The following is an 18,705-nucleotide window of genomic DNA, read 5'->3' on the forward strand; positions in this document are numbered from 1 at the left end:
TCAGCTGCTGCTTAGTGATGGCCTGTTGATAATGTACGATTTAAGGAATAAACAGAAGTGAACTGGCTTTTATTCTTAAGTACACTGGATATAATGAGCAAGTGCACAAATTATTTGTCCAAAAGGGCAATAATAACTCTACATGATAATAATTTTTTTTTACTGGAACTATGTCTCTCAAGAGGTGTTGAGGTTTATGTTTTTACATGAGTTTGTATGTCTATGTGTATGTCCCAAAACATTGCATGAAGATCAATAACGAATCAAAAATGTCATTTTTGATTCTGTCCTCATTTATCCTTTTGAAAAACACTCAGATTACACAATTCCTTGTTCCTCAATTTTCAAGGAAGTCCTGCCCTTGGAAGATAGTATCTGTGCGTGTGTGTGTGTGTGGTGTACTGTCTATTGCTGTGTAAAACAGTTTTTGTCTGTGTGTTCAAGCGGCCTGCTCAAGGGTCGATGCGAAAGGCCAACAGTTTGTCGGAGTGCAGATTGTTGAGGGTGCGCAGGTCTGGCAGGCGCAGGAGGAGTTTGGGGAAGATGGCGGTGTCGTCTGGGCGACGGCGAGTGATCAGTGAGCGTAGGGCACGGATCAGACCCTCCTGTAGCTGCTCCACAGCCTGCATGTCCAAGATGCCAGAACGGTCTGAGGAGCACAGAGAATGCCAGTGTGAGTGGTTGACAGACACATTTACTATAACATTGTTTCATTAACAAAGTGCCACTGCTCTGCTCTGCAGCTTTTATCACTCTTTTACCACTCATGAAGTAAATAGTGCCCCTTTCTCACCTGCAGAGACCAGCACCACAGCCATAAAGAGGGCCATTTCATCAGGCTCTAGCCCCAGGGAGCCCAACTTCTCACTGAAATCAAACATTGCGTCCAGCAGAGAGCCCATGCCCAAGGTCCGCAGGGTGGACAGCGGGTAAGTTTGGCCATTCAGGAAGGTCACCGTACGCTCCTCAGCATTGAACAAGGTGCAGAACCTCACCATCAGAACCTAAACACACATGAAACAGAGAAAACAGAGGGACACAATGATTAGATTGAGACAAATAATATAATAAAACCAATAATACATTTGGACATTTATGACAAGCAAAATAATTTGGCATTACCTGGAAGGTGCCTGATTTGAGCAGCATGACCTGGTCTTGTTGGCTAAGCTCTTGAAAACCTGGGATGCCTTTGGCAAACTCTACCACCTCCTTGACAGCAGGAGTGAAACACTGAGAGAAGGATTCCCATATCTCCTGACTCGTGCGTTCTGCCCCTGATACAGGCCATGCGTTGAGAGGACAAGCCTTAAGAGAAAGACAAAAGACAGAAAAGAGTCATAAATTGTTGGTCAGACAAGATATATCAGAAGAGTCTGGATCTAATTTAGTATGCTTCCTGCTCCTTACCAGCACTTTAGCTCCTGGAGCTAATTTCCACGGGCAGGAGGGCTGATTTTGGGTACTTCCTGCATTGCGAAAACTGTTGTGATTGGCAGAGCTGCCCCTTTGAGGTGTTCTGGTAGACTGGTCATGATTCTGATTAGTTGACACTAAGTAGGTATAGCGATTGTTGTCCACATTGTGGAATGCATGTTGGTTGTCATTATGGGCAACTGGGCATCGAGCGGCAGACGCTACTGGGCAAGACTGATAACTCTGGGCAGAGGTGGGGTGAGAGGAGACTTGTGGAAAACTGGCATCCTGAGAAAAGAGTGATGTGTTGTTGTTGTTGGTGGTGAGGTTAGCCCTCTTAGCTGCTCTCTCCTGGCTGCTGTTGCGGCTGGTGAAGATGTCACGGTAAGCTCTGGAGATGGCCCCGATGGCCTCTTTCGAGTTGCCATCTTCTGGGCTGGAGGGAGCGTCCCTCGCTGAGGATGAGTCCATCTCCATGGCAGCCGACTCATTAAGGCTGTTCATGTAGCTCTGCATCTCATCCAGAAGTCGCTGCTTCTCTCTCTTGGGGATGCGGCCGAAACGCACAGCTAGGGAAGACACAAGCAGTGAGGACAGATCAGCATCCAGTCATTGTGACAACATGGACATTTCTACTGGACACGTCTTGTGTTCCATTTTGTCTTACTTTTTAAAAGAATTAATGTTATCCCCAGTTTTTTGTTTGTTTGTTGCTCCCTGAAATTGTATGAAATTATGAAGATACAAGCACTAAATGACAGGACAAATTAATTTCTTAAAGATCAAGAGGCAGGTGCATCCTACTTACACAGTGGTGCCATGTAGCAAACACAGGACTGCTAGAGTAACTTATGCTGGCTATAAATTAAAGCTAAGCATGGAGAAACAGTTACCCTTATACACACATACAAACACACACTCGCACATCAAAAGCTCAAGTATCTGAAGAAGAATCATGTAAGTTGTGAGATGAAAACTTCCCTCTCCTCACTCACATCCCCCCTCCCCCTTCCCACAGTAACCATCAGCTGGAGAGGCTATTTATAGACCTCCTGCTACCATCTGCCTCATCTGCTCCTCTATCCACCCCTGTCTCCTTCCTCTCCCGCTCCCTCCCTCCACTTGTAAGTAGGGCAGTGGGGCAACGTGAGTGTGATGTCACTGGCACTGAGATCGTGAGAGGGAGAGGGATGAGAGAGGTGGGCTTGAAGCGCACAAACGAGTTGAGAAGACAGTAGTGAGAACATGAAGAGGACTGACGTGAGAGACGATGACACATGGAAAGTGAGAATGTGTGTCTATGTGTGTGGGAGGTGTGTGCGTGTGCTAGGTGGAGTTAGATAAGGCAGCAAAGTTGAACTGGTACAGCTTCAAAGACTTTTGCAAGTACAGGATAAAGTCAGGTATCCAGTACTTGCTGTAGTGTAGCAGAAAACTTGTATAGCAGCAATAATATTTGTAAAACAAAGTACCGCTATTCCCATATGTTGGTAGCAATTTACTTAAAAACATAATGACACAGTGTTGGGTCAAGTGAGGTGATTTACTTGGCCCATTAGTATGCACAGTAGATGTTGCTATGTTTACCAAATATACAGTAATCTGTTCATTGCCCGCAGGATCCCTTAATGAGGATGGGTCCAATAATGTGGCGTGAGATTAATCCCTTTCATCGTGGTTAAAAAGAAGCGAATGCGGACAAGTGAGCGCTAAAATTTATGCTCTGGTTAGAGGAAGAAAAGTGTGCCATCATGCCAACGGACTTAAGTATTTGTCTATATTGCAGAGCCAAAGACACACAGCTGCCTGGTGTGAAATCAGGGTGTACTATTTATTGTGGGCTGCAGGCAGTTGCATGTGGTTTTCCTGTTTTCGTAATGGTTGAAACAGAGCAAAAATGGGTTTCTAGGTTGTGGTCCTTAACGCTTTCGAAAATCTCCTCTAAGAGGGTCGACCTGGCTGTTTGTTCTCTTATTGAGTCGCTTTTTGCCACCCTATTTTCTCTGTGCGCCAGAAGTGTCAAGCACATGCAGAAATAACACTAACCTCTTTACTAGATTAGGCAATGCAGGGTACTGGAGGGCGGAGATAAGCAGAAACCATACTGAGAGGAAGAAGACAGGCAAACTACACCAAGTAGGTCATAATGTATGAGTGCACTATAGGCTCAATTCTGTATTGTTTTTCTAGGTCAGCTCAGCTATTTTCTTAATCTGCGATGATAGGTGATCAATCAATGTTCAGCCATCAGAGCTAAAACTAGGTGATGCGAGCGTCACGCCTGATAAATTCTGTCACGACTGTTTTCTGCATCCCTTGCTTAATCGTTGCCCTATCCCTCATTAATTGCAGTATGATGTTCTATGGGCATACACAAGGTAATCAAGTTGACCCCGTTCCAATTTCCTAAAATAATTCCTGTGTTTGCTGCAGTTTTCCAGATGATAGATAGCTTCGGGGACTTCAAGGCTCCTTTTCTCATAAATCATTGTCTGAGGGGGAGATGTAAGAGAGCTGAGGGAACATGGTGGGTACATGGAGGGGGAGGGGCTTTACTGAACAAGAGCACAGAGGTAACAGCATTGTGGGAGGATGCTGCAAAGGGCAGGAGAAAGACACTCAGAAACTTAAGAGAGTGATACAAGGCCAGATGGTAATCTTTGGCAGTGCAGTGACACAGTAGAAGGGCAAGGCAGGTGCAGGTCTGCTGATAAAGTGAGTGAGTGAGCTACTGGCACGATGACCTCAAAAGACTTTCCGCATTACATTTTTCACACAGACCTACATATCAGCACTGTGCCTCTTTCAGGCAGCCCATTTCCCTGCTGCTTTGGCTAATCAGAGCACTGTGGCATCCTGGCAGAACTGCACGAGGGTCTCTCTCGTTAAAAAATGTGTCAGGATGTCTCACCATCTCTTGACATGCCGACAGAGAGGCATTTCTTGAAGCGGCAGTGCTGGCACCGGTTGCGGTTCATGCGCATGATCAGACAGTTCTCGTTCTTCACACACATCTTGTAGTTGATGTTCTGCTGAATGCTGCGGCGGAAAAACCCCTGAAATAAACAGAAAAAAAAGAAATCACATGAAACTGGTGCACCAAAAGCAACACATTGTTGAGTCATTCCACATTGATTATTATTATTGATATTGACCTGATTTTTCTGATCAGGGGGCCTTACCTTGCAACCCTCACATGCATGCACTCCATAGTGGAAACCAGATGCGATGTCCCCACAGACTTTGCAAAGTAGGACCATTCCACCTGTCTCTGATGAAGGGTAAAGAGCCAGTTAGATAAGTTGCAAAAAGGTATAAATCTTTAAGCATAATATTGATAGTGAGGAAATACTAACTTGTGAAAGTTCCTGTGATCCCGCATGGCCTCTTTCCTGCGATGGGGTGCGCATATGTATGCTGTGGAGTGGCTGCTGCTGAGGGGCCACTGTAGACCTCTGGGAACTGGAACACCAGTTTGGAGGATGGGGTGGTGCACGCACCGGCCCTGTGTTTCAATGCTCCAATCTCTGTGAAGACAACCTCCTCTGGAGATGAGGGCTGGGAGTGTGAAGAGGGTGACTGTGTCTGGTACCCACTGGAGGGGCTTCCAGGGCTGGGGCTGGCACTGCCAGAGGAGCCTGCATACAGGATAACTCCACCTCCTGCAGATAAGGGAAAGAATGGAGGACATGAGACCTCTGAGCTGAGAGTTCAAAAGTGAGTTCAAGCTCTTACATAAAGCACACAATGTCATTCAGATATCAAGTTATTGGTTGAATTAAATCAATTACAAATGATACACATTTAAGTTGGTCATCCATATTTCCTAAGAAACCGTTCAGCTACTCTACAACTTTTGGATGTGGTGTGATGTAATGTTGCACAACCTCTGGGCGGCCGAGAACAGCTCTGAGAATTTGCAGCGTCGTTCCCTCATCCTGTGTGTAATGGTGCGTTCAAGCGGATAAAGTGGGCGCTAAAAATACTGCTGGTAGCACAGCAACAAAGCAGGCAGACTTCCACTGGATGCACCGATCAAGCGCTACATTTTGTAAATAATTCCTGCGTCATGCTAATGCAGTATTCATACAGGCACCGCAAACATGAGGGATGTTTTTTGTCATTCAGCTGTGGTTGTTTCTGAAGTTTCGCTTTCCTCGCCCCCCCCCCTCTCTCTCTCTCTCTCTCTCTCTCTCTCTCTCGCACTTCTAGTCATGCGTTGTGGATGAGCTGAGACACGGCCTCACGTGTCTGCGGGGTCTGCTGCCTCCTCCGCTCCAATAATAGCCTCGCTCCCCTGGCACCGTGCCCAGCGCCAGCTAACAGCACGACACCTGACCGCCGCCTCACATGGACTCCTGACACGGTTACTGCCCGAACCAAATCCGCAGTCTCGTGTTGAAAATATACAACAATCTGAAGTCAGATGTGTGTTTACAAACATACGCTGACTGGGAAGCTGCCCCCGGGCGTGAGGTGGCACCAACTCTCAGCCACGGCCGTTCATGCGCCACCAACACTCGGAGAATGTGAGTCACGTTTTTGCGAAAGGAAACGCCTCAACTGTATGAACTGGACTGCTGTAATAATATACTACCAACTCCGTGTACAGTAGAGTCCTGCACAGAGACGTTCACACTGACAAATGATATGGAAATCAAGTTATTCAAACTAATCTAAACACGTGTCCAATTTAAAGCTCCATTCGTGATTGGCTTGCACGTGCAACTGAGAAATTTCCAACATTCAAATAATTTCCAATATTCAAAATGAATGCCATAACCTATATACAGTGGTTTAACCAACTCAGCCCCGTATGTGGAAGTCATGCACAAGTGCAGTAGGCCTATCCCTGTGTTGCCCTTTGCTGCACACAGTAATTGTTTTAGCTCAGATGTGTTGATAATCCCTCAACCAGCACGTGTTGGCCGTTTGTTGACTCATGCCAGAGCCATAGACAGACCCAGCAGATGCCGGCCTGAGCCTCACCTCTTCCTGAGCTTACATGCAGACAGTCGTGGCCCAACCCCCTCCAACTTTACCCGAACACATTGAATGTCCACCTGAAGACTCACATGTACAGTAAGTGTTTATGAATGACCCCTAGAGCCACTGCGCTGTAAACACTGTCAATTAACAATCCACTTTACAGTCTGCTTTTGAGTAGTGATGGGAGGCTACTGTAAAACTGCCACCTGCATGTGTTTAGTGTTGTAGTATAAAGGTTAATACAGTTTAGATATAAACACCGCACACTTCCTTCACTGTTTTGTACAAAACATTTATTGTTATATTATGATCATAGCATTAATAATTAGTTGTCCTGAGTCCTCAGCATTGGTTGAGGAAAAACAGCATGAGATATTATTTTCTGTATTTTTAATGCAAATATTGCAGTTTTGAAGTATCCACACAGGCTGCAAAGTGGTAGCCTGTTGGAATCACCAATCAATTGATTATGTGATAGGCAGCATTACTGTTTTTAGTCTTACAGTTGGCAGCATGTGACATCAGTCAACTTCTAAATTGAACTGTGTGTATTCATGCATTTCAAATGATATGAAATGCCTTCCTCAATGCCCATCTAGCTGAGCCTCAGCTAGCGTAGTCTACCCGTGCAAGCACTAATCTGCCTGGGACAGGAGGCAGGCAGAGAAACGTGAGCAGTGAGCACTTCACAGGCTCCTCTCCTCTCTGTTTCTCTGTTGTCCTTTATATCTTACTTCCACTCGTTCACCTCATATTCCAGGACATGGAGACACAGCTGCGGATAGCCTGCAGTTAAGGTGACCACGGTGTTTGTTTGCCCTTGTGGCTTATGGCTCTGTATAAACATGGCATATGGTTTGCTTCCTTAGAGCAACACAGTGTTTATTATGCTGCAACAGAAAATGATGTAGGCTATAGGCTGTGGCTAATAAAAAAAAAGTTATTGTGTGCTACTGAACAAGGCCAATCTGTGAACAGTACTTGGGTGTTTGCAGCAGACTTCATTAACTCAGGCTTGTGTAAGTAGGTCAATATCACAGGAACTTGATAGAATTGTGTCTATGTGCCTCTAGCATCTCTCCAAACTGGTGCTGCATCACACATTAGCTCTGGCTCATGCAGTCATCAGGAGGAACTGTCTTAGATCAGCACAGTGGATAGCTAGAGTTTATAAAACACCAGACTATGATTTGAAAGATGTATAGACCTGGGTTTTTACGGTTGTTGTCGCATGTCGTGTCAAAAATGGATTGAAAAACATGCGTTTCTGAGCTGTGCGATTTCTATATTTATGTAACAGAGATGCAGCCCCTCGATGTTTAAAATCCGCTATCTGTTTCAGCATCGTTTGGAGAGCGCGTCGGATGAGAGGAGAGAGATGTTGTGTTTGACAGCAGAGTCACGTTCCAGCTGAAACACACCCACCCTAAGCGGATGTGTGCCCTGAACCGATGAGTTGGGGACAGATGTTGCGGAGTCAAATCTCGAGTCAGCCTCTACCACACCGCTTTCAATACAAGCAGGAGGCGCATGAGGCGGGAAAACGTGACGGGGGGGGGGGTTAATGCATGGAATCGCTGACCCACTGACCAAGCTCTCCCTCACCATCACCGCAGGCGGCATCAACACAGAAGCGTCCGTGAGAGCGGGGAAGCGGCGGGAGGCGGGGAGGGAGGGCCCGGGTGTCTCACGCGTCGCACGCGGCTCTGCAAGGGAAGCCACGTGAGGAGGCTTTTTGACGGAGCTTTCACTGGGAAGAGACATGTAGCTGCGCCCCAGCCAGAGCTTCTGCAGTCCGCCAGGGGCTTATAATTAAAGAGCCAAATTAAATAGAGCAGCATGTTATGCGGCGGGGTGGTCTGACTGTGCACCACCAGCAGCACCGCCTGCACTGTCACACGGGCGCTGCAGCTAAACAGGAGGATCATTGTGTTGTATCAGTATGTGCTAACCCAAGTTTACATCGTGAGGAAATGCATATGATAATTAAATTCCTCTGTAATATAGAATCAGTTTATTCCTGGTGAATTATACCCTCGTGTGTTCAATATACAAATTTGTTGTTTTCCTAAAATCTTCTTTAGTACTTTAATTATGTTTGAATAGTTGTACCATAGGTCAGTTGCACCACTCTTCTTCCATTCACAGACTGAGTGATGTTAATAAGCCCTGCATTGCATGTCCTGAAAAAGATATTTTTGTGGACTGGTTTTGTGACACAGTTTTTAAATTTTTTTCACCAGCCTTCAAACTAATGTGGAAAGCTTATAAGCAAGCACATATTTTATTACTAATGAGTTTTGTCTAAATGTTTTTGCCAGGTAAAACTTGGAACCAAAGTCATGACTGTTTCCAGTTGATGAGGAATGGGGCCTGAGTTAGTGGAGTTAGTGGAGCTGGGCTGTTTTAAAAGTGCTCAGAATAGTGCAGAAAACCTCCACTAGGGGCGTGTCAGAGGACGTGTTGGTGAGTTTACACAGTTTACAGTGCATGATGTGCAGCTGACAGTGGGGACAGTCAGTTGATCAGGCACCTGTCTGTTTTTATCATACGAGGATCATTTTACATCTAAATGGAATCTAGTATAGTGCAACTGAGCAAGTGGATATTGGTGTCAAGAAAGACTAAATACCTGTAACAACTGGCTCCCACAGCATAGTATGGTTGACCCTTCACATGAGGTCAAGGATGTACAAGTTTGATGAAAATATTGATTTACATATTCCAAAATGCATGGTAAACTACTTGCATAATGGAGATGTGCAATTATGCATGTTCAAATATTTGTACTGAATTACTGATGTTTTTTTCCCCCTAAAATCTGCAACTATTTTGTATGTTATTTGGCATTTAAGACATGCTTTTATATGAATGAATCATTACAATAATCCTCCAGCTGAATTCCCCATTTACATGCAACCCCACTAACCACACAACCCAATCACCTCTGCTGGTGAAATGGGGGCTCTGTGTCAACACACACACACACACACACACACACACACACACACACACACACTCTAATTTTATCTTCAGGACTTTATGAGCCATACAGCCCACTGCAGCCATATTTTTGCCAGGTTATGATGATGTTTATGAGCTTTGTTTAGATCAGTACACTGATCTGGTGAGGGAAATGAAGTCATTCCAATAACCTAAATGAAACATCAAAAGGTCAATGAACCCAGTTCAAGGTGGTCTCTTACATTTACATCGATGAGTGGAAGACAAAAATGTAAAGACTTATATAAGTTAAAAGGTGCATTGTCATTTATATAAGAAAATGAGTATTTATATAAACTGTAAAATATATAAATAAACAAATAAAAGCTTGAAATTGCCCTCGCTCACACAAACATCAATAAAACACCAACAGCATGCAGTCTTCATCTTTATCGGCTGACTAATACTACAGCTATTATATGATTACTCATTTATGCTTGCTCCGTGAACACTGGCCCACTTTGTCAACATAAATAGAAAGCCATAACTCGGTGAGTGGGTTTACTGTTGCCTTCAGATTAGAGTAACGTGTTGACGCCCATCACCTGTGCTGGAACGTGACCGTCGCTGTTGTAAATGATTCACCGTCAGTTAGAACAGGAAAGCAGAAAGCATGTGCACCTTTGGCTGACCTCGAGAAAACGCTGCCTAATGCTACTTAACGGATGGAAGTCCTGTTATCAACTTTTACACTGCAGGCACTTAAGCGATGGCCTTGATAATAGAAACAAACACACCCTTTACGCCTAAATTTCCTGCGTTTCCCCCTCGTGAGAAGATAGAGGATTAGTGCGCTGTTTAAATTCTGGCTCTGACAGATTATGACAACAGTGACAGCCCACTGCACTGAGGCTCCACGTGAGTTTGTTTTCATGGAGAGAAACAGGAAGTGGCCAGCCTCACTGTACAACCATATGTCAGAGGAGCTGCAGTCCAGGCGCAGCAACTTTTTTTGAAGCTTGAAGTTTGTGTAAAGTCTCACTGTTTCATTGTACTTTTGTTGAACTTAGAAAGAAGTTGAAGTGACTAAATGCCTAAAGAGCCAACTCCTGCATTAGGGTAATTGTCACAATCACGCGTGAACGAATAAAATGACTCAGCTCAGTCAAACACTTGCATGTAAAAATTCTATTTCGTGCACATATTGATGCTTATGAGAACAACTCACACATTACATGGCACACGTAATTGCAAATTATGCACACAGGCAAAAAAAAAATTGAGCTATAAGCGTTTTACACAATGAGTAATAAACAATAGCATGGCCACTCTGCGTTATATTAATCAAAGATTTATTAAATTTAAATCAAATAAATGTTATTTTAGATTTAGGTTGAGTCAGACACAGCTAAGCATTGTCGATTTTAAACAATGGCCGTTCAATCAATCAATGAATTCTGACTCATAATCAGCATTGCAATAGTAATGGAACCGCATGTCAAACAAAATGTTAATCTTACCAGGGCTGTTATCCATGTCTCTTGTTGATGTCGATGATTTTAAACTGACTTGAAGATAGACGTCCGTGAATGTCACTAGACTGGAGCAAAAGTCTTTTGAAGACCGGTGAGAAAGTCAAAAAACAGCTCTGCGTAAAACACCTGCTCCATGGAGCGCAAAAATGGGAAGCAGTGATGGGAATGTGTCCAGTTCACGTCAAGTTTCCCCAGTAAGCTGTCTTTAGGTGCGTCTCGTAGTGCTCAGTTCTGCTCCGACAAAGCTGAGTTGGACAAGCTGGTCTCCTCAAAAGATACCTGGATGCCTTTCTGCGCTCTGGATACTGCGCCTCGCCTGGAGAGGCTTGTGGTGTAGCACGAGCGAGGATCAAACGATTCTCATGAATTCCAAGAAAGTAGAGTCAGCATGTCCGTGAAGTGTCATGCAAGACATACACACCCACTGATACAAATACCCACTTCAATCACGTTTGCAGGTGAGTAGGAAATGTGACCGCCTTTCCGTTCGCTCAACTTGTGTCTGTTTGTGTGGGATTTGGCTCACTCTTTGTATCTCGCGGAGTCCTTTCTCTCCCTCTCTCTACTTCACGCTTTTGTGCATTTTCATTGGCGGGGATCTGGAGCTGAGGGGAGTTTGATGCGCTTATTCGACCGTGGTATGTGTTCAGTAAAGCCACGCTACATGTGCTCCCTGCATGTGCCGGGGAGAGCGCTGCCCTACTGATACACATTTTATGCAAAATACGGCGCGCGTGGTGCAGAGGGATGGAGAGATTGGAGGATGAAGCACATGGACAATAGGCGTGGCTCACCGTGACTGCTTGTTCTTTGACAAGTAGCGCTGCAAACGGATGGTAAACAGAGAGACGTGCCAAACACTGACGTGTCAAACAACAAGCAAGTGTCAAGTTTAAAGCTCATGTGCCAAAGGAAACTGTAGATGCGCAACTGGACCTGCGACACGCCAACAACACGCTGTTGGAGCCGAAACCCAACTTCGGCTAAAATTGCATTTGCTGAAATATCCCATATTTGAACATATATTTTTATATTTTCACCCATATTTTCACCCACCCTGTGCGCTTGATTTTACTTCTTATTTTAAAACGAGATTGCGCAACAAGAAGTTCTTTAACATTCAGTCAGCAACAAACTCTGTAGCCCAGTGTTAGTCCCTGCACATGCAGGAACAACTATACACAGTTTGACGAAAGCGCCCCTCAGTGGCAATTCATGGCATTGTCACATAAGCAGATATCTATCTAGACACATGTATTTACTGACTTTATGCTCCTTAGAAGTCCCAGTGCAAGAGTACACTGTAATGGTGATATTGCAGATAAACAAAACAAAAGTTGAAAAATTGAAATTTGAAAATCCAATTTGGACTTTGTCATAAAATATGTTCTAAAGACGAGTTTTCATTCACTATAAAAATGCATACATACACTGTTACCTAATCTAAGATAAGGAAATGACTGTGTTCATATAAACCTGGTGTAATGGTTTTTATTAAAGAGCTGTAATAAATACAGGAAGGAAGGATAAAATAGGCTTACATGATAATACAAAGCACTCTTTTAGTCTATCCATCTAGTAATTGATTGCTTTAATGCCTCGTGAGCTCACCAATATTCCTTTAATTCTCTTTCTCATGCTTACTCGTGTGAAGCAGCCGTTTATCATTTTTTAATTGATAAACCCCCGAAAAGTAGATTATGCTCAAATTAGACATGACCGCAGAAAAATGTAGTATTTATTTACATACATGCATATTGATTTACTTATTTTGTTACTTTCTTGCATAATTATTCACTTGTTTGTTTGCTGTGCTCCATCTCATCCTCGTTGACAGGATGTGCGCTGCAGTCCTCCTTTCCGTCACTAGAGGGAGTCATCGTGCCAGAAATGTTCACGCACGGTAGCTCCCATCAACGCCCCTGAGCTGAAGCCGGGACACAGTGACGGATTGGCAACGAACGAAGGTAATCTGACAAATGACTGAAATGATCTCTGAAGCGTAAAGACCAAATGGCGTGATCTTTACGAGCTGCAGTGCTGTAGCCCGACAGAGGGTTTCTCTGAAGGCTGCCCGTGACTTTGTTTTGTCTCCTTCACAGAAAACTTCGGCGTGCGTGCGCTTGTCATCCATTATGAATGTTTCAAACTTCTGGCGGAATGTGTTCGCTTTTGAAGCCGAGGCAGACTCTACTCTAGGCGAAGAAGGTAGGACCCTGTACTTTAATTGTGATTAATTGGCTGTGTCTGAGAATAAACGTAGCTCGAGCTGCGCCAACCCGGGTGTGTTTACTGTATGTATGTGTATGTGTGCGTGTGAGTGTGAGAGAGAGAGAGACTCGAGCACTCATCACGAGAACACGTTATGGCAGGGCACGAGATAATTACAGGCTGCTGAGACGGTTTGGGGACTGAGCAGAACAGAAGTCTCTGCCAACGTACACACCTGCAAAGCGCTGCTTCGCCTGGAGCTTAAAAAGACCGTCTTCGTTACCGCCTGTCTGTCTGTCTTTCTGTCTGTGTGTCTGTCACTCATCCTCAACCCGCCCCCTCCCTCACACACCTTGTTGAATGTGTGCATTATGTGAAGGATGCCAGTTAGGTGTGTGTCTAATGAGAGACTTCAGTTTATTCCAGGCTGAACCACACAGTTTTTTTCTCTCCTTTTTTTAGATCAGTTTTTCCAGGACGGTTGATTAAACTCAGGAAAGCAAAGCAAATGGGCAAAGAATGCAGAAAATTTTCCAGTAGTAGACTGTGAGGAATTAGCCTCATGATCAGCAGAGTTTTTTTCTCTCTTCTCTCTTCATCTGTGCAGAAAAACAGAAAAAAGGAGACCCTTATTTAAACTCAACATGCTAAACATGCACCATCTACATATTTATACACCAACCCCACATGCCAAAAAGCAAAAAGTAAATGAAAATGTTTTTTTTCGTGTTTCCTGCTCAGTATTTAGTGCCCAACTTTCTCACAAGGGCAGTTTTATGTGCAGGGAAGGAGGCATGGAAAAGAAGACCTTTCCTTTTGAGCTCACAGATTTGCAGTAATTACAGAATCACTTCCATATGTGGCTCTCTGGCTGCCTTCTCGCTGCCCCCACCACCCCTCTCTTCCCCAGTGTTCTTTCCCTCTCCCCTCTTTCATTTGCATTCTCCACTATTCCTCTTTTTTTCTGCTTTTATTTTTTTGGCTTCCCCTCATGCACTCAAGAGCATTTTCTTTGTGAAACCACAGCTTAAACAAAGTTTATGATAATCAGAACATCCTGGCATTTTTGGCAAACGGCTGCGCTTTTTTGGTGATTCAATTAGACCACGCTTGCCAAAAAAAAAACACTGAGCTACACTGAGAGAGAAAAGATACATGGACGGGAGAGGGGAAATGTTGAAGAATACGGAAAGATGAAAAATAGGAAAACGTAAAAGAATGGGGAGCTCGGCAAAGAATTCGAGAGGCAGGAATGGAGTGTGAAGGAGGGAGAGGTGGAACAGAAAATGAGGCAGAGAGAGGGAGGACTGGAGTAATGCTTTTTGACAGAGGTGGGTTCAAGATGGGTTCATGGTGACATCATGGCTGATTTTTGAGGAAAGTATAGACAGGAGAGCCGTTCACCTTTCATTGGACACACATGTCTGAATATAGGCAGAGCACACTCCCTGGTAGCTGCATCAACAGCCTCTGAATGCACCCCAAAATATCCACAAAGAGCGCGCACACACACACACACACACACACACACACACACACACACACACACACTCTTAATATTTTCTCTTTCTCCACCTCTCCCCCTCTCTTTTCCCCTTAGTTTCTTCTGCAGTAAAAAAAAGGCTTTTGGCTCTCTCTCACTCTGTTCCAAGCTTTGTGCTCATTTGTTTTTGTTAGAGGAGCACATAGTGGTATATGCCCTTCGGTCCCTAACACATACATTTCTCCTTCGCCATGAGTAACTCATTTTCCTGCGCGTAGTATTCCTCTGTGTATGTTTTTACTTCAAGGCGGTTGGACTCTAAATGAGCGCACTTTGCCAGGCTGGATGAATGAGCTCCTTCATTTCACAGGATGTGTGTTTAAGTCTGTAACCAAGAAAGTGCAAGCAAGTGTATATTTGTGTGTGTGTGTGTGTGTGTGTGTGTGTGTGTGCAAATGACTCTCGAGTGGGGTGTGTGTGTTCGCCCTGTGTCCCCTGCCTGTCTCCGTGTGGCACCAAACTTCACATGACATCAATTTGAATGTGGGGAAATAGTGATCTCATTACAGGCATCTTGTTACTGATTAAAACCTGCCGCCACAGGCACCAGCTCCCTGCACCCCTTCTCACCTCCCCACCACCAATCCCATCAACCCCCCCTCTCCCATCCCTCCCTCCACAATCCATCCCTTCCCAGATTTCTTTCCCTCCCCTCTTTTTCTATTTCACACCCATTTCTCTCACATGCCCCGTACCACTGGCCCTCCTGCCTCCCCCTCTCTCTCTTTAACCCCTCTGACCTCACTTCCTCCCTCTCTTGCTCCCTCCATCATCCCCCCTTTCCTCCTTTCCTTTCTGCCTTTGCTGCTCCTCCTCTGCCAGCGAGCCCCAGGCCTCCGCTCCATAGCTCTGTGAATGCAAATACGTTGAATTTAAAGTGGAAACACACGACCGAGTACGAAGCTTCCATGAATATTTCATATCTTCATAAACACACCCAGAGAAGCTGCAACGCTACGTGCTGAACAATGCCTGTTTGCAGGATGACTTCCTGTGAGGAATTGCCTCTCTGTGTTCGACTTTTTTGTCAGAGCGCACTGTGTTAGGATTGATGTCAGGGCAGTGCGTTATGATGTCACACGCTGAAGTTAATGATACGAGAACGGAGGGAGCCATAGGCCATGTTTCCAGTGGTGCCCTGAGAGGGAGATAGCACCCTGATCTATCTTCATTATCCCCCACTCTGCAGCCTCCCAGACACAATGACCATAAATCTCTGCCTGGAGCACACTTCACTGACACTGAAACACAAACACTGGTAACCTCTGACCTCCTCGCTGCTACTGCCTACGCATGCTCATCCATGCACACAGACACACGCACACACACACACACACATATTCACAAGTGCAGACATGCGTGCTGCAAGAGCGCGCGCGCACACACACACACACACACACACACACACACATACGCAAAGCCTAAACACAACCCCCTGCTCAAGCTCACTGTCATAATTTAATAAGGAGCACAGCATGCCCTGCACACTGACACACACACGACCACCATCATGCACTTGACTTAACAATCTGACACAAATGCATGGCCTGATGGCATCACACTGACTTGAAATGAATACTTCACAGTTCACTCCAGTGGCTAAAACAGAGTTGGTTTTTGCAGCGTCCTATGGCTTTTTTCCCCCTTTTTGTTTCATTTTACACAATTGCTGATTTAGTCCTGCTATGTAAACAGTTAAGGGATTTCTTTTAGCCTTAGCGGCCTCATAAGCAACACATAAATCGAATGTAAACGAGATAAGGATCGGCTGAAGTGCTTCTTGCAGTATGGCTCAGATCTGTGCTTCCTGAATATAAGGTTTCTGCAGAAAGGCAACAGCGCCTCTCACTGCTTATCCATTCATTCACCCTGATTATGTACAAGCAAATCCACACAAAAAAGATGTCTCAGTAGGCTCTTGTAGACCATATGAGATCGGAAATCACATATGAATAATGAGAGAGCGAGGCTGGGATGGCTTGACTTTATCCTGGAGACATGTTGGGGTCAGTGCATTTGGGGATAAGATCTCTGCCTGCATCAGGCCAGTTAACTGTGATTTACAAACAAAATAAACAGCAGTTATAGCAGGTCTTGAATGTACAGGTATCTGGGAAGACTAAAAGAAAAGTTCCACATGCTGCATTGGTTGGCATTTCTGTTTGAGACTGTGAGATTTAGGAGACTGTGAAGTGATGCATGGTCAGTGTGCCTGAAGGGCATCGTTTTAGATGAAGTAGTGCATGTATAAGTTGGGTGTTTTGAAAATGCTTGCTGCTCTTATGCTTGGTTTAGACATTAGATAATTAGTGTAGATGTTTCGTATTTAAGTGTTGAAGAAGAATGCATGTACTTGTGTACTTTTCTTTCTTGAACGTGTAGTTGATCTGTGCTCTGCTGCAGAGGTACAAGTGCCCGTTGAGGTGCCAGTTGAGGTGTGCCTTCTCCTCCCAGTTCTGAGGTTTGAGGTGCTCCTCATAACCAAAACAACTTGAGAAACATTACATTCAGAAAAACAGGGCACACGCCCAGAACCACAAACACATAAACACAGATCTGAAACATATGATCTCATATGGAGAGAGGGGCACGTTCAGGGGCACACCCAAATCTGTCGCTGCTGCTGCCGCTGCTGCTGCACAGCTCTGCCATCTCACACAGGGACTTCCCTTCAGCTGATGTGCCACCTCGAGTTCCATTTTAGGAACTGAAATGATTGAAATCTGCAGGGTTGTTTTTCTCCAATAATGTTGACTTAAAAATATTCATAACTGCATAATGTTTGGCAGGATGTTGACAGATGTTATGTATCCTAAAAAGTGCTAGATTCCAGCTTTGAATGCCAAACTCTGGTTTTCATTTAACCTCAATGAGAATGTTTTAGATACTCAGTTGTCTTTGTGTCCAATACTTCCTTAATTGCTTTCACAAGGTTCCTCACACTTGCTTTCTTCTTTTAACATGAAGTCCTATCAGTAGTAGTAGCATCCGCGATTGTAATAATCGTAGTGATTTATTATCATTGCTCTGGGAAGATTGTCACAGAAACATTGCAAGCAATAAAACACAGTGTCAAACACAAATATGAGTTGTACAAAAACAGCACCTACAGTTCATGCCTGTGCTGAGCAGGTATCCATTCTGATGAATCCATGAACTGATCACAACTGGAATAAATGACTAGGTGTAACTGCTTTGACTTTCTTGGAAGAATAAACCTATTAGCTTGCCATTAAAACGGCATCTGTGTTAAATCAAAACAGTATAATCTGTGTTGTTCAGGATACTCAAACATCCTCTCCAATTAAACTGTGAATTTATTGATTAAACATGAATGATCTAAGATCACGACATGGCTTTGCCTTTCCACATGCACAAACAGTTTGTAGGTAAACCGACCCTTTTAGCCAAGAAGATGAAGGAGAGAAAAAGAATTCACCCGAGAGACAAAGAAGGGAGAGAGAATTAAAAACAGAAACTTAAGCTCTCCGGGCCTTTTTCTTCCCTCCAGGCATTTTGTGGCTTGTGAAAAAATGTGCTGTATATTTGAAGTGTTGGGTCACGTGACAAAGGAAGGCTTTATGAATCAGAGAGTATAATTATTTCTTAGTGAGTGAGAGAGTGAGTGTGTGCCTGTGTTTGGGGAGTGAAAGAGTGATTTTTAAGAGGTAGAGGCTGAGAGAGAGGAGGAGGAGGAGAGAGTGGAAGAGGGGGAGTGAGGGAGAGAGAGAGAGGCTCACTGCTACTCTGTCTCTGCTGTCAGAAGGACTCTGATGAACGTACACACATCTTTTCTTCCTTTTCCTCCGGCTAGCTCCGCTTGCCAGACTGTTCCGTCAACTGCTTCATCTGTCCGTCTGCCTCATCAACACCAGAGCTGGTGAGTCACTTATACTTAACAAGTTTAGAATCTGTAACTTTAGCCATCGTTTGTCTTCCCTTTTTCTCGTTCTCTCTCTGTTAGCAGAGAGAAGGAAAGAGAGAGGCTGCATTTTCTTCGGGAATGGGTCGACAGTTTTAATTGAAGACAGAGACCGAGTGTGCAAAACACTTGAGAGGCTTTGAGAC

At 44.5% G+C, this 18,705-nt stretch overlaps 2 protein-coding genes across 2 annotated transcripts in view; one reads left to right on the forward strand and one right to left on the reverse strand.

Annotated features, from left to right (window-relative positions):
* Window positions 1–367: 367 nt before the first annotated feature.
* Window positions 368–11,167, reverse strand: nr1d4a (nuclear receptor subfamily 1, group D, member 4a). The gene is made up of 8 exons (XM_070910495.1): window positions 10,869–11,167; window positions 4,773–5,078; window positions 4,599–4,687; window positions 4,328–4,472; window positions 1,411–1,985; window positions 1,123–1,308; window positions 794–1,004; window positions 368–649 (listed from the first exon to the last, which is right to left on the reverse strand). Exons 1-8 carry the CDS (start codon window positions 10,882–10,884, stop codon window positions 453–455), a joined length of 1,725 nt encoding a protein of 574 aa, XP_070766596.1. The 5' UTR covers window positions 10,885–11,167; the 3' UTR covers window positions 368–452.
* A 1,768-nt stretch (window positions 11,168–12,935) lies between these two features.
* The window catches only part of rarga (retinoic acid receptor gamma a), a 42,603-nt gene continuing 36,833 nt past the window's right edge, over window positions 12,936–18,705 (forward strand). The window contains exon 1 of the mRNA XM_070909689.1: window positions 12,936–13,091. The gene's annotated coding sequence lies outside the window, so the exon portion shown is untranslated. The remainder of the gene's footprint in view (window positions 13,092–18,705) is intronic.

This window comes from Enoplosus armatus, chromosome 8 (genome assembly GCF_043641665.1).
Source record: "Enoplosus armatus isolate fEnoArm2 chromosome 8, fEnoArm2.hap1, whole genome shotgun sequence".
NCBI lineage: Eukaryota > Metazoa > Chordata > Actinopteri > Centrarchiformes > Enoplosidae > Enoplosus > Enoplosus armatus.